The sequence below is a fragment of the Gavialis gangeticus genome, unplaced genomic scaffold (assembly GCF_001723915.1).
Source record: "Gavialis gangeticus isolate Ggan-Ray unplaced genomic scaffold, GavGan_comp1, whole genome shotgun sequence".
Classification (NCBI taxonomy): domain Eukaryota; kingdom Metazoa; phylum Chordata; order Crocodylia; family Gavialidae; genus Gavialis; species Gavialis gangeticus.
The window spans coordinates 90,717,109-90,733,213 of NW_017729032.1; the positions used below are offsets into that span (position 1 = coordinate 90,717,109).

Below are 16,105 nucleotides of genomic sequence, written 5' to 3' on the forward strand. Positions count from 1 at the left end.
CCTCTCCCTCCCCTGCCTCTCCCACAGCACGGATCCTAGCCCCATGTTCCCTAGGCATGTGGTATACCAGCTAATACTGAGAGCTGCCTGTGTCTGTGTCTCTCCAATTTCACTGGGACAACCAGACAGAACAGTGACCACTTAGGGTTTTTTGGAGCTAATCAACAGATCAACTGGTAAGCTGTTTAAGAAGAGTTTGAACTAATGGAGAGAGACTATTGTTTTGCTGATGGTGTGATAAGCACTGTTATCAGCTCCCTGCTGGCTTGCTTGCCTGTCAGTTTGCTGCAGATAGTATAAAGTAGCAGGGAGGGAGATTGAAAAGCTCTGTATCATCAACAGATGCATGCACTGCACACCCCCATCCTTGCCTCAGAGTGCTAGCTAGCAACACTCCTGCCCCTTGAGCAGTCAGCAGGAAAAGAGTCTGGGACCGTGCAGGCAGACCTCCCTAATCAAAACATCCTGCCAGGGCTTGGCCACGCTCCCCTCAGCTCAGCACTAAGGGAGGGCTGCTCTAGCACCCCCTAGCTTCTAGCCTGAACCACTTCAGGCATATGCCTGAATTTCCTCAGTCCAGAGAGAATGTCTGTCTGGTTACAAACCGGTTCAGTCTAGCCAGGGTAGACTAAACTGCAAAGATTGAATCAATTCAGGCTCAGGATTTTTGAATGTCTGTCCCTAGCCATGGAACCAATGGGGTTACAAAAGCTAATCCAGGGATAAGAATCCATAGTCCCTGGATATGAGGGCCATGTTACTTGCAAAAGTTTTTAGAATTTAAATAAGTCTGTTGTAACAAATCAAGGCACTATAGCAATTCAGGTCTGATTTTCTGTCACTTTTACAAGGTCATAATAAAGTCTATCTCCACCATAATAATTAAGGACACAATTCTTTACACTTTACTTGGTGACTTTCAAAGGAAAAATAGCATTAATAATAGGGTAAAATAGCAGAACAAAAACTGTTAATGTTGTTTAATTTTGTTTCTTCGAAAAAAAGGTTTACTTTATTATACTGAAGGCCAATAAATCATATTTGTTGTTCTTTCTTATTTACTTTATAAAATTTTGAAATAAAGAAAATTAGAGACAACTGCACTTTGGCAAAAACATGCACAGTACACAGTTGTACATACATCTTCTTGCAAACATACTTTACTGAATTTCATGAAACCTTTCTCATGCTTTCAAAAGCAATTTAAGGTAATTCATAACCAGGATTTCTGTACATCAAAGAATTCCCCACCTAACTATATTGAAGCATTCTCCTCTGGGAGAAATATGCATACAGCATAAAGGGTTATGGCAAAGGAAATTCACTGCTTGCCTCCTTTGGTGAGGTTTCATGAAGTAGGGAATGCATATAATGGTTTGCTATGCAAAGGGTGCTTCCATAGTCTGTGTGCTTTGGAAGACATCTGTACTTTATCCCAAAAAAGTAAAGGTCAGCTGTCGAGGGGAAAGATTGTTTTGCTTTAAAACCATGTGGCTTTAGTGTTCTGTCATGCTTCCTGTTCTCCAAGCAGGCAGCATAGGAGCTATAGTTATGTCTGTTTATAAGCAGGATTAGTGGATACAGAAGAACTGGGCTGCAGCATCCTGATCTATCAAGGTTAATTGGTAGAATTAGTACAATGAAAGCTGCTCTGGAAGCATTAAGACAAATGCTATGTGCCCTAAATCTCTGGTTACTGACAAAAGCCAGTTATTCTTATAGGGAGAAGTGATTTTTTAACCCTTTAAAATTGTTGGGAAAAAATATTTGTATTTAGCCCTCCGACGCTACAGGGCAAATACTCAAAAACTATCTACGCATTGTTATAATGGCAGCAGGAGTTTTAAAGTGACAACTTTATCTGTCTCTTCCTGGTATCCTAGGTGATATTTTTTTGCTTTTTCTCTCTTCTGGGGGAACTTCTATTATAGTAGCTGATAAAATATTGGAAATAATTTTACATTTATGTCAGTGTCAGCTATTGAAAAAATAAAGCTTTTGTGAATAATTTCTATGATATATTATAGAAGAATTAACAGACTTAATAAGTACCTGTGTCCATTCATTAGTTTGAGGGTCATATGATTCCATAGTGTTCAGGTAAGTCTGGCCATCATATCCACCCACTGCATATAATTTATCACCAAGGAGACAGACACCAACAGCATCTCGAGGCATACTCAATGGAGCCACCATTGTCCAGGTATCAGTTTTTGGATCATATCTGAACAAGAACAAACAAAATTGGGTGTTAAATCATGTTTATTTTTATGTAAAATCTATTCATTTGCTTGGATGAATTGTTCATGTGCATTTATACAGGAACAATCTTTTCAGCAGCACAAAAAGAAAAAAGGTGATTTAGTGTGGCCCAAATTCTGATACTTTTGTGTTGAGTAGTCATTTATTCTTGAAAATAAGTGGGTTATTTACAGAATAAGATTCTACTTAACAAGACTAAGGACCATAGAATCTGGTCCTATGTAAAGAAACTATCTAATTATACTGTGTATTGGAACGTTTTGTCCTAAAACTAGATTTAACTGTCTACAATAAATCTATACAGCCTCTTTGAGAACTCCAGGATTGTTTCTTATTCTACCAGGGCTAGATTATATCTCTGCTACTCCTGTTATTCAGTTACTTTTCACTCTATAGACAGTATCATTTTCAGAAATGGGATGATGCCCACAGTAACATCAGAGTAAGCAGTATCACAACTGATCCTTTAGGGGAAGAATCCCAGAGGGTACTATGTGCTTAAAGTGAAATTAAAGATGAATTTAAGTGCTTAAATCCAAAAGTCTTCTCCACTAAAAAAAAGTTCAAATCTTTAGAGTCTATAAGCTCTCGAGTTCTCATGAATAAATTTAATTAGGTGCTTAAAGTTTTGCTACTGCATCTTCCTAGAGATGTAACCATCTTGCCTGTTATGGGTGTCTCAACACCTTTCTCATGTGTAAGGCCATAAAGAACACAATAGCTAGGTGTCTCCACTTCTTAGTCCTTTGAGGAATCCAATCTGTCCCTCAGGAAAATTCAGAAGGTGCTTAACATATTAGTAGTAATAATTTCAGCATAAAGCACACCAGCCAAGTAATTATCATTCAGAAACATGGTAGAATACACCCAGGATAATAAAAAGCTAGCACCCAAGACCTCCACCTCCTGAGAGAGTGCTATAACTACAATATAAAAGGTGAGCACTAGCACTCTATCACTCTTCACATCTCTCTCTTCAGCACTTCTTATTGGCTGGCTTAAGTACCCTTCTGCTCAGACTAGAATACTAATGTGTGTTGTAGGGTTGTTGGCTGTAGCCGTGTTGATCTAAGGACATACACAGGGAAAGTTCTTTGGGTTGATGTGATATTTTTATTAGACCATCTGAGTAGTTGGAAAAAAAAGTTCTTTGCAAGCTTTTGAGCGCATGCATCCTTCTTGAGTCTCCCAATGCCTGAAGGAAGGTGCTTGCGCTGGAAAGCTTGCAAAGAACTTTTCCCCAACTACTCAGTTGGTATAATAAAAGATATTACATCTACCCAAGAACCTGGCCTGCCATTGTGGTTTTTGTACCATTTTGTAGTTCCTAACTCTTCCATTGTACAGAAATCTTGCCATGTTTCATCGTAAATGTGCCATCTCAGGTGGTGATACTCATACATCCTACACAGGTCTGTTCAGACTATCTTCTGAAAGTAGCATGGCTGCATCATAAATTGGTTGCTTGGCTTGAGGTCAGCCTATTTGTTGGTATCACTGGGCATGTCTACACATTCACTTTAATGCATATTCGCCTATTTTAATGCATATTAAAGCATCACTAAAAATCTGTGCACATTCTCTAATGTGCATTAAAATAGGCTAATATGCATTAAACCATCACTAACAACCATGCTCTTTAGTAATCCATATTAAGATAGGCTAATGCACATTTACCTAGTATCCCATGATGGATGCAAGCATATCTATGTGTGTGCTTTAAGGCACGTTACCCGTTGGGACCAGAGCTGAAGCCAGAGCCACAGCTACTGCCTGTCCCAGGCTGGAAACTCAGATATAAGATTAGACTTTTTTTCCCCCAAGTTTTTTTCCCCCTTGAAGATCCCAGACACTTCTTGGCCAACCAGCAATAGTCAAGGGAAGTCTCTTTCTACCTGAGTGAGTATTCTATCTGTTGAGTTACTATATAAATGATTTGCCTGGTTCTCCTGGTAATATTTTTTAATAAAAGTTTCTGTGACTGCTGCTTTGTACTTAACTCAAAGCTGTCAGTGGGTGCGTCTACATGAGATGCTTACTGCACAGTAGACTAATTACCTTTCCAGTAATGTCTCAGCTTCTACATGTGAGACCCTATTAGGCTGGAGTAAACTAATTTACTCCACAGCAGGATAGCATGCGTACTTACAAGTACTATCCTACTGTGAAGTAAAAAACTGAGGGACAAAAGAGCATAAGCATACTCAGAGCTTGTGTCAGGCCACGCTTATTTAGTAAACTGACCACAATCAGCACCAGAATCCTAAAGTATACTCTATTGCCTGTTACATCTGCTTGCACCCTCAGGCTTCCCCCTTAAATCACTGAGGGGCTTCTGAAATTTTTTTTTTCACACTTACTATCTAGGCAACATTTTCATTTAAGTCATTCTGCTTTCTTAGTCATTCTTGCCACCAAGTTTGTTTCTTCCTTTTTCTGTCATCTAGCATAACTCATGCTCATAACTGTTTTATTCAAATCCTTATTAGTTCCTGGAGGTTGTCAAATTACATTAAGCCTTTAAAAACTTGTGCATAGTTATATAAATTTAGATATTTCATGGATATATCTTCCGATGTTATATCCTGACCTATAGAACCTGTGGATATGACTTCCAATTTTAAGTCTCCTATTTATACGCATGTAACAGATTTACAACAGATTGGGTTGCTTTAGAAGAAAGAAATAGCTATATTTCTGTGCTTTTCTTGCATATATCTTCCATAGCTGGAAGAAATGCTGGACATGCTGTATGTATGTATGTATTATTACTATTATTATAATACTTGCTATATTCCAGTTACAATTGGCAATGGTGTGAGTAGGGCAGAGCAACAGAAGCAACTGCCCTGGGCACTGACAGGGAAGGAGTGGGGTATGGAAAAAACAGCTTTTGCCTCATCTGTGTGACTTATCATCCTGTGTATAGCAGCCACTCCGGGTAGCTGGCTGCATTCTTACACAGCTGACAACTGGAATATTTGACATTTTTAACAGCTTTTATATCTAAGTAGGTATGGCTCTGGATAAGGGCTGTTAAAAAAAATGAACAAGAACAAGATAGCCTTTCTCTCCTTGACCTAACCTTAATGGCTTCAAATTGCCTTTTTCTATTCAGAAACTTTTAGAGTATCCCCTCTCACCCTGGGGCACATCGAATTATTACAAAGATGAAATGTACAGCTGTTTTTTAGCAGGACAAAGAATGGAAAAAAATGCAGGTATTTTTCTAGGCAATTAAAATAGCAAATTCTTTTTATGTTCTATTTGTTGACAGAATTGAGTTGTAAGCATTCTATTTAGCCTCTGGTTACCTACCTGTTTATTAAAAACAGAGGCATCATTTATATTTAGTTTTTCTGCTTTTTCAGCTCTTCACCTTGGTCATTGCAATTGGAAAGAGTACTGTAACAAGAGTCTATTAAAGTTTATTGCCCTCAGGCAGGTGAAGATACAAAGCAAGCTTGCTAAAACTGGTTGTAAAATGCCTTTCAGCTAGAGGCATCTGATCCACTTGGAAGAAAAGTCATATAGTCTTTGAGAAATCCATTCAGAATAAATATCTTTTGGTCTTTGTTATACATGAATTTTCCTATCTCATAAAACATTATTGTAACACTTTATACCCTAATTCAACAGTTATTAGGACAATGCTGTGAGTCTTAATAAAACTCTTGTTAAACAACATTTTAAAACAATTAGAAACCTTTAAAAGAATGTAGACTTCCAAGAATGAAACATGCACAATAACTAACTTTATTTAATCATTGCTATTGAAATACTTCATAAAAATAACAACAGTCTTCAAATACTTGAAGGGCAATTAGAGAAAGGATAAAGAGAGCTTTAGTCTGCGACTGTAAGGGACAAGGCTAGGAGCAAAGGCCTTAAGTGTCAGCAGAGGAAATTAAGGTTGGAGATAGAGATGAATGGGAGAAAAATAAGGAGAAAAATTGTGGTATCACCACCACTGAATTTTTTCAAGAGGAGGTTAGACAGACCTTTGGCTGGGATGGTTTAGTCAGGAATGATCAAGGGGCTGGATTAGATAACTTCTAACCCTATTCCTATGAATTTTAAGACTTCTGACAAAACAAGTGTCTATGAAAATAATGGATTTCAGGCATTGCTTTCAAGCCATTGCAATCAGGTATTATTATATATTCTTCCTGTTACAAATTGGATCAACTGTATCATAATTCAAATAAGCCTGGTTTCTTTTCTTTTCTTTTCTTTTCTTTTCTTTTTACCATAAACTGAGAAGAGCATAAAAATATTGTACCAAAACAAGACTTGAGCCTATCCTGTTATATACAAAGGTTTAGGGCACTAATGCATCTCTGTTAAGCACTTCTATCCATTATATTTTCTATTAAGCAAATTACATGGCTTGTACTAGAGCCCATGTATTTTACCTAAAAGTTGGCAATTTATCAAGCATTTTTACCAAATATTTCAACAGGTTTAGTGGCATTGCTTTTAACTACTTTTCAGTTCATAATACATTTAATTGGTGTTAGCACAATTAACGGTCTTTATTTTCAGCTTGGTTAAACTGTTCTCAATGGCTAAATGCATTTTGGTCCAAATTTTTTTCAGTTTACTACTGTACCTACTAATTTAATTAGGACTATGCATATAAGTAAAGAGATCAAGATTTTGTGATCACTGGGGATATATACATGAGACGCTAACTGTGCAGTAACTTAATAACTACAGATCCTGGTTTTCTCTGATAAAAAAAAAGATCCCCAATTTTCAGATATAAAAAAGTAACACAAAATCCACATTTTTCCATGATTAAAATGAAACACTACTACTACTACTACTACTACTACACAAACACGCGTACACACACACACACACACACACACACACGTGGTGTTTCACTTTAATCACAGAAAAATGTGGATTTGGGGTTTGTTTGTTTTTTAATCCAAAAACTGGGGATTTTTTTATCAGAGAAAACCAGGATCCCTGATAATATCACTGTGCATTCAATCATTACATCCCAGCACAGAACTTTTCATCTGTCCTTGTTGAATCTCGTCTGATTAATTGCAGAATATTTCTCCAGTTTATCTAGGTCATTCTGGATCTTAACCCTATCCCATGGAGTATCTGCAACTCCATCCAATTTGGTGCTGTCTGCAAATTTGCTTCAGATGTTTAACAGTACAGGAGGGATAATTAAAGTCTTTCATTAAAACCAAGTCCTGTGATTTGGAAGCTTCCATCAGTTGTGCAAAGGTCTCATACACCTTCTCCTCCTGGTTTGGTAGCCTGTAGTAGATGTCCACCATGACATCTCCCCTGTTCTCCCTTCTGAACTTTACCTATAGGCTTTCAACAGTCCTACCTTTTCTAGGTAAAGGCCTATTTTCCACTTAGTACTACACCTCAGAACATGTATACTGCCCTTATATACAGGGAGACATCTCCTCTTTTTTCCCCATATCTATGCTTCCTAAACAAGCTACACCCATCGATGACCCTACTCCAGTCATGTAAACCATCCCACTCCTGCAAACACCTAATTTACTAAGATCCACCCTAATGGCTTTTAAAGTTCTCTAGATTTCTAGTACCATTTTATAGTCAATGCAAAGTACATATACAGCACTTGGTGCAGAGCTCATGGCTTCCTCCATCCCAAGGGACTATTCATCTCAATGGCCTACAGGGTTAGATTCAATCTTGCATGGCCTGTTTTTGCCCCAAACTCTTGCATTCCTTCCTATCTACTGACTAAATTTCAACAGGAACTTGTAGGATGCCCTCATCCCTGCCTAGCCAACAGATGGATGGTGGGGTACTTTCCTGGAAAATGTATTTAAACCCACAGGCTGAGGGGGACTTAGAAGTCAGGGCTCCTACTTCTGGAGCAAGTTCTCTTAGTCATCATGATATGTATATATGACCACTGTGAATCCAGCTCAGTTTCCTGAAAGGATGCTTAGAGATATCTACTCCTGTGGGGGGATCTGAAGCTAAGGGTCCTGAGTGGTTTGAGGTACCTAGGTTCCTCAGAGGACTAGATTTCAGAGACACTCATGTATTTCATATTTGCTACACAGTTGGCTGTTATAGAACTGATTATGAAACTTCTAATTCAACAATTCATTGTAAAAGGACCTACACACCTAGCATGCTGTTTGGAATTTCACCCAGGGATCACATACTTAGATCTTACGCATTGTAATGCCTACCTTGCAGATGTCTAAGTCCTTCACTGAGTCTAGCAGGGGATATGATTTAAAGAGAATGCCAGAATTTTCCCTTACTTCTCCCTTGATATAAATTCTGGCTTGTGAAATAAAAGTGTTCATTTTTTATATAAAGTTGTAAATTCTGCCTGAAGTCACATTTACATTTACATAGACTTTTCTAAGGTTAAAATTCAGTTGAGGAAGAAGGGAATAAGTAAAATTCATATGGGATGGACAGTTAATCTTGATCAGAGTAATCTCTAATGCACAAATTATAAAACAAAGCAGTTCCTATATCAAGAAAGATGTTAGAAGTGCAAGAAGTATTTCATCTGCTTTACACTCACTACTTTACTATTTAATTAGGACAAGGTAAATGCTTGGGCCAAATGTTCATATCTACTTCTCTTCCTGGAATTATTGGAGCCTCTACATGCTCTGCTTTCTTATTCCATTTTCTTTTTATCATAGATCAAAGGAAAAATACTGGCCACAACCATTTTTCCACCAAAAATGCAGATTTGGATTGACTGAAATTCACCCCTATTGATATCTCAAGAAATTGCAGCCCTGGTGAAGGAACTACAGCCCTGTAAACTGCATATGCATCACTTTACAGCTTTTTATAGTTGCCTGGTTATATTCTAAAAGTTGTTCTATACATCTAAACACAGTATGGTAGTACAGAGTTTCTTACTGTTGTCTTTTCAGTGAGAAAATGTTTATGACTTAGACATGGATTTTCCTCTCTGAAAAGCAAACAGGCTTTATTTTCCTTTTATACACCTGTGTTTATTTGTAGTTTTAGTGAGAAAGCAAACTCAGACATTTTTTTCCTGTAATCTCATTTCTGTGAGACAGTTATCATGGCAACAGGTTATCTTGACACTATTAAATAATTATTTTTATGTGGTTAGTAACATCTGGTTATTTTCAGTCATCATTTAGCTGATTAACTTAAAAAAAAAAACTTCCTCTGAAAGAATGATCAGTAATTAGGAACTTATTGTTTTAGGATACAGGCAGCTATCACATGTTCCAAAATAAAAAAATTGTACATACAATTATACACTCAGAGGATACCTTTCTACATAATCCAGCAGCCTGGAACAGTGGTTAGAAGCAGGAGCATCATGGCCTCCAATTGCATAGAGAAAGCCATCACATGTGGCAACACCTACACCTCCTCTTCTCTTGCACATGGGTGCACACATATTCCATTTATTTGTGTGAGGATCATAATATTCCATTGAACTCAAACAGGAACTTCCATCCCGACCTCCAACTGAATATAACCTTAAAAAAAAGAAAACAAAACACACATAGAAACAAAAATGTCAGTACAAGAAGAATTCAGAGAAGAAAATTACAGATTGGGAGGATCTTTTTCCTTTTCTCACCTGTAATCTCAAAAGTAAGGGGCAGGAGAAGAAAGCTTGTCAAATTTGACACTCACAGAAATCTCACTCATTCAGAATTAATCAATGTCATATCTATTGTCAAATTCACGTTACACTTTGCGTTTGCCTCAGTAGAATGGAAGTCATTTTCTGGCTGGGCAAGTGGCGTTTTAATTTTCAAATAAAAATGCAGGCTACCAAAAGATATTTTCTTTCTCCTTGTTTATAAACAATCTCATAAGAACTTGCTGCACTATTACTGCTAATCTCCACTTGTGGGATCAGAGGTATAAATGTGCAGAAAAGGAAAGGTGCTAAATTATTATTAGTTATCTGAGCCAAATAAAACTAGGGATAGGCTGAACAATGGATGAAACTAGATGGAAAATAGAAGGTCAGAAATAATAGATCTGAATAAGCATTATTGTAAAGATTTTAGAAGATCTTAGAGTCTTACAGTACAATGGGGTTAAACAGATTATTGAATCATATTAAAAGTAAAGGCTGCTGTGAGCAGTTTAGAAATTACCATGTAAGAAAGTAGAAGCAATATTACCTGATTTAGGAGAATAATCATGCAGATTGAATAGTAAGATTGTGAATTGTGACTATTTGAAATAATACTTGTAAAGGCTGAAATATATTTCCATAACTCATTTGAGGAATTATTCTGAGTATCAAACTTCCTTAAAACCATGTCTGCACAAAGATAATGCACAAACAGAAAAAAAGAAAGAGTAACTTAAATGAATTGTTTACTGCAACTGGTTCATGCAGCTGTAATGAATGTTGATTAAAATTATACCTCCATTTACAAATTGCATAGAAGTTATTTACTGAGTCTGATATGTGCCACATACTATTTTCTATAACTAGCTAAAATTAATTGTGATAACTGCCTACAGGTGCTGCATTCAGTGTAAGGACTCATTCTATAGAAAATATTCCTTCTAAGTGCAGCATGGTAAAGCAGAGCATCTAAACATAGAGTTATAATAATCTTTATTATATGATAAATATATTGCATGCTAATAGGAGTTGCCAGACCCCATTATTGAGCCAGTGAACAGGGGTAGCAAACAGGGCAAGTAGTTTGTAGACAGTTTGCTGGGAGCAAGAAGAGGAAGGGGAAGGGGAAGAGAAGCCAGGCACCAGATTCTGCCCAGGGAAGATAAGTGATCCAGAGCTGCCTGTGCCTTTGACTTGTTGAGTGTTGGTTTGGTGGGCTGTTTGCGTGTTGCATGCTGGGAGTGTTGCTAACTGAGTGATTGCTGATTGCTGAGGGCTCTTATACATGTGTTCTGGGAAGCAGGGGCACTTTAATTAGAGGGGCTCTGAGAGCTGCTCTAATTAAAGCTCCCAAAGCGTGATGTATATCAGCATCCTCACACTGAAAAATGGCAGCAGGGGAACTTTAACTCAAGCTCATCAAACAAACTTCACTTAATGTGCCCCCACCACCATTTTTCAGCACAGGGATGCTGATATACATGACACTGGAATCTGCTGGAGCATGGTAATACCACACTCCAGAAGACTTGATTAATAGAGTCTGCTCTGATGTGCTATAAGTACAGCACATTGCAGCAACCTCAGTGTCTGTGTATAGGTGCCCTGAGTGATTGCTGCCTGTGCCTGACAGAAGCCCTAACAAGGGAGCAGAGCCAGTCCAGGCCCAGCAGGGTATAAAAGGTGACTCCCCAGGTGACCAGGGTGCCAGAGAACAGGGGCAGCAAAAAGGCAAGCAGTTTGCAGGCAATTCACTGGTCAGTTTGCTTCTGCCCACCCTCCCCCTATTGAGGGGAGAGCTTTTCAGCTTGGTTTGAGGAAGAAGGGAAAAAGGAACCCTTTGGGGCCAACGAACAGTACACAGGCCAGCATTCAGATGAGTTAGCTGGGGAAAGTGTGCTTGGAAGAAGGGCAGTAAGAGAGAAGAGGCCAGTTCAGACCCAGGGAAATGGCTGGAGGACATTGCAATGTCAGAGCCACTGTCACTGCCTCTGCTTGTACCTGTGAGGTTTCTGTTCAGGCAGGACTGCTCACCACTGAGGCTTCCACAGAGGTGCGGGTTTGGCAATTTGGGAACCATGGCTTGCAGGTTCCTTCTGGTGATGGCCTGGTGTGGGAGCGCCTGCGATAAGAGTGGTGTCTCTCAGGAAACAGGAAAGAGAGGGACAGGATGAAATGGTGAGGCTCCAAAGCATCCTCCACCATGAGGAATTCATTGACTCGATGCTGGAGGAGAACTCAAGGACTGTGGAGGAAGAAATATGAGAGGCAGCACTACAGAATGGAGAAGACATGGACTCCCAGGAAGGTGGAAGCTCTGGCAGCAGCAATCAGAAATCTTCATCTCCACCTCCAGCAGTTTGTCTGGAGAACAGATGTGGAGACCTAGCAGTAGAAAGCAAGGAACACATTTCATTGGTAGAGGAGAACAGCCCAGGCCACAAAAAGGTGGGAAGGACTGTTGGCAATAATGTTAGCGATGAATGACCAACTCCCAGGATCCTTAAAATTCTTTTTTTTTTTTGATGGAATGTTCAAAATTGATAGTGTCAAAAACCATAAATCAAACCTTCAAATTATGAGGGGTACTGTCTCTCAAATACCACCCCCACCACACACACACACATGCACATGTAGCAGCTGCAACAGAACACCAGTGTCAGGTATACCTATCCTAAGCATTGAAGCCTGCTGTCAATGGATAGTTGAGGTTTCCTCCAAATGGTGTTGTTTCCAGAAGAGGGTCACCGGCTAGTCCTTCTTGCTGGACTGGTAGAGTGCTCGTCAGATCAAGAGGGTGTCACTGAGGGTAACTCTTCACTGCCTCTTATCCTCCTCTGGCAGACTTCCATGCTCCACCCAGTTTTCAGATTTGCCCAAACCAGAGGTCCCTGACCCTCATGGGATATCCCTGGGGTGGCTTCCAGGGGACAGTTGTCAGCCCCCGAGGTCATGTCCATTGGTATGTGCAGTTCTGAGTGTCCATTGGTGATTTTGATTAATTTAGTTTCTGGCATTGTCCGGGCTCTGAAAGTGGCTGATTGGGAGGTATTATTCAGTCCCAATATTCAGTCATGGATGGGCATTGATTAACTCAAACCAGGGCTTCTATTCCTTTAACAATGAAGTTTCAGGGAGTTCAGGGGCTCTGTATTGATCCTTTCCTCTTGTTAGTCTGGGGTTTCATAGGTATTAATCCTTGCTCATTAGCTCATTATTGTAGCTAGCTACTGTCCTTATGCAATCACTCACTCACTCCCATTCATACAGCGATCAGCCTGAGACATAGATACCATAGTTCGATTCTCAGCCTTGCTACTATTGTTACAGGGTACAACTTACTTCTAAAAATAAAATACATTTATTACAAGGTTGAAAACATAAAATATAAAATGTGAAATGCCATGGAACATACAACGGATAGAATGCCAAATAAAATGAGGGGAAAAATACAAATACACAATACCATACTATATCTCTATAAGCCCTTATCAAATGTGATTTCATGAAGCTCCAATTTTATAAAATACCTAAATAATTCCATATCCTTATCCTTACAGTGAAAAGAAAGAAGAGAAGTGAGGAAGGAAGAACAGGCAGAAGAAAGAAAAATACTCCAAGGAGGGGCTGGCAGAACAGGAAAGAAGCCCTTGCTATGTGCAGTGGGAGGCTTTATGGTATTAGGGCAGGCAAAAAGGGGGCTTCTTGTTACAGGATCAAAGCCACTGCCACCAAGAAGAAGTGACAGGTGGCAGTAGGTGGTGAGGTAGAGGGATCCACCTGCCAACCTAACCTGTAGTCTTGGGAAGTCTGCTGCTTGCCTACAGCCCAGATCCAAGAGGTCACTGAGGCATTACCAAGACCCATCCAGCCCTCTGACTACTACCCCATATTGCTCATCCACGTGGGCACCAATGATACTGCCAGTGGAGACCCAGAGCAGATCAAAAGGCATGAGAGGGCTCTGGGTGCAAGGGTAAAGAGACAGTGGCCCAGGTGGTATTCTCCTTGATGCTTCTGATCAAGGGGAAGGGGCTGGGCTGGAGTGGACTCATCCTGCAGATCAATGCATGGCTGCACAGATAATGTAGCCAGCAGGGTTTTAGTTTCTTTGACCATGGTATGTTGTTCCAAGAAGAAGCATTGTTAGGAAGAAACGGGATCCATCTAATGAAGAGAAGGAAGATCATCTTCACAGACAAGCTTGCTAACCTAGTGAGAAGGGCTTTAAACTAGGTTTGCCAGGGCATGGAGACCAAACCCCTGAGGGAAGTGGGTGACCTGGAGGAAGAGCAAGGAGGAGGGGCAAGAAGGGAGGTGTTCTCATTCTTCCTGAGAATCAGGGCAATTGACTAGTTACCTCAAGTGCCTGTACCTGAATTCACAGAGCTTGGGAAACAATCAGGAAGAATTGGAAATCCTTGAACAGGCACATAAATATGACATGATTGGAATAACAGAGACTTGGTGGGACAGCTCACATGACTGGAGCACTGTCATGGATGGGCATAAACTGTTCAGGAAGTACAGGCAGGGGAGAAGAGGAGGAGGAGTTGCACTTTATGTAAAAGAGCCATATGATCACTCAGAGCTCCAGTATGAAGCTAGACATAGACCTGTTGAGAGTCTCTAGATTAAGGTTAGAAGAAAGAGCAATAAGGGTGATGTTGTGGTGAAGGTCTGCTATAAACCACCAGATGAGGAGGAAGTGGTAGATGAGGCTTTTTTCAAACAGCTAGCAGAAGTTTCCCAATAACAGTTCCTGGTTCTCCTGGGAGACTTCGATCACACTGAAATCTGCTAGGAAGGCAACACAGCAGTGTGCAGGCAATAAAGGACATTTTGTGAGAGTGTTAGGGACAACTTCCTAGTGCAAGTGCTGGAGCAGTAAACTAGGGGCCATACCCTTCTTGACCTCCTGCTCACAAACAGGGAAGAATTGGTGGAGGATGCAGAAGTGGATGGCAATTTGGGCAGCAGTGACCATGAGATAATTGAGTTCAGGATCCTGACAAAAGGCAAAAAGGAGAGCAGAAGAATAAGGACCCTGGATTTCAGAAAAGTGGACTTTGACTCACTCTGGGAACTCATGGGCAGGATCCCCTGTCCAGAACAGTTGGCTGTGCTTTAAAGAAGCTTTACTGAGGGTGTAGGAACAAACCATCCCAATGTGCAGGAAGAGTAGCAAGTATAGAAGAAGACCAATTTGGCTTAGTAGGGAACTCTTCAGTAAACTAAATCACCAAAAGGAAGCTTATAAGTGGAGACTTGAACAAACAATGAGGGAGGGGTATAAGAGTATTGCTCTGGCATGCAGGGATAAAATCAGGAAGACCAAAGTGTGACTGGAGTTGCAACCAGCAAGGGATGTGCAAGGTAACAAGAAGGGTTTCGACATCATTAACAAGAGGAAGATCAGGAAAAGTGTTTGTCCCTTACCGAATAAGGGGGGTGGGGGGGAGGCAACCTAGTAACAGAGGATGCAGAAAGGGCCGAAGTATTCAATGCCTCTTTCACTTCAGTCTTCATGGCAAAGTCAACTTCCAGACTCCTGCATCCAGCAGTTTAGTTTGGGGAAGAGGTGAACAATCAACAGTGATGAAAGATCCCAATTTTCTATGATTTAAAAAAAATCTCCAATTTTCAGATAGAAAAAAACCCCCAAATCCACATTTTTACATGATTAAAATGAAACACCATTATATATCTCTATGTTAGTGGTGTTTTATTTTAATCACATAATTAATGTGGGTTACTTTTTTTTAATCTGAAAATTGGGGATTATTTTTATCACAGAAAACAGGATCCCTGCTAATCATAAGGAAATCTGGGACATCTAGGACACTGCCCCTCTACCCCCACCTCACTTTCCAAAGTCAGCAGCACTGCTGCAGGCAGAGGTCAGGGCAGGGCTGTAGTGTCTTCCTGCCTGACTGCTTGGTGTGCCATGCCAATTCATGTTCGCTGATGACACCAAAATTTGGGGGGAGGTGAGCACGCTAGCAGGGAGGGAGAGATTGCAGAGGGATCTGGATAGGTTACAGGGGTGGGCTAACAGGAACAGGATGCATTTCAACACGGACAAGTGCAGGGTGCTGCACTTGGGCAGTAGGAACCAGCAGCACACTTACACAATGGGGAACTCCCTACTTGAGAGCACGGAGGCAGAAAGAGATCTTGGAGTCATTATTGACTCCAAGATGAACATGGGCCGACAATGCGAGG

At 40.1% G+C, this 16,105-nt stretch overlaps 1 protein-coding gene across 1 annotated transcript in view; it reads right to left on the reverse strand.

Moving 5' to 3' along the window:
• Window positions 1–16,105, reverse strand: part of KLHL1 (kelch like family member 1) — a 635,410-nt gene that overhangs the window by 7,688 nt on the left and 611,617 nt on the right. The window contains exons 9-10 of the mRNA XM_019525304.1: window positions 9,555–9,767; window positions 2,053–2,224 (exon numbers count right to left, since the gene is read on the reverse strand). Coding sequence (XP_019380849.1) covers window positions 2,053–2,224; window positions 9,555–9,767 — 385 coding nt within the window. The remainder of the gene's footprint in view (window positions 1–2,052; window positions 2,225–9,554; window positions 9,768–16,105) is intronic.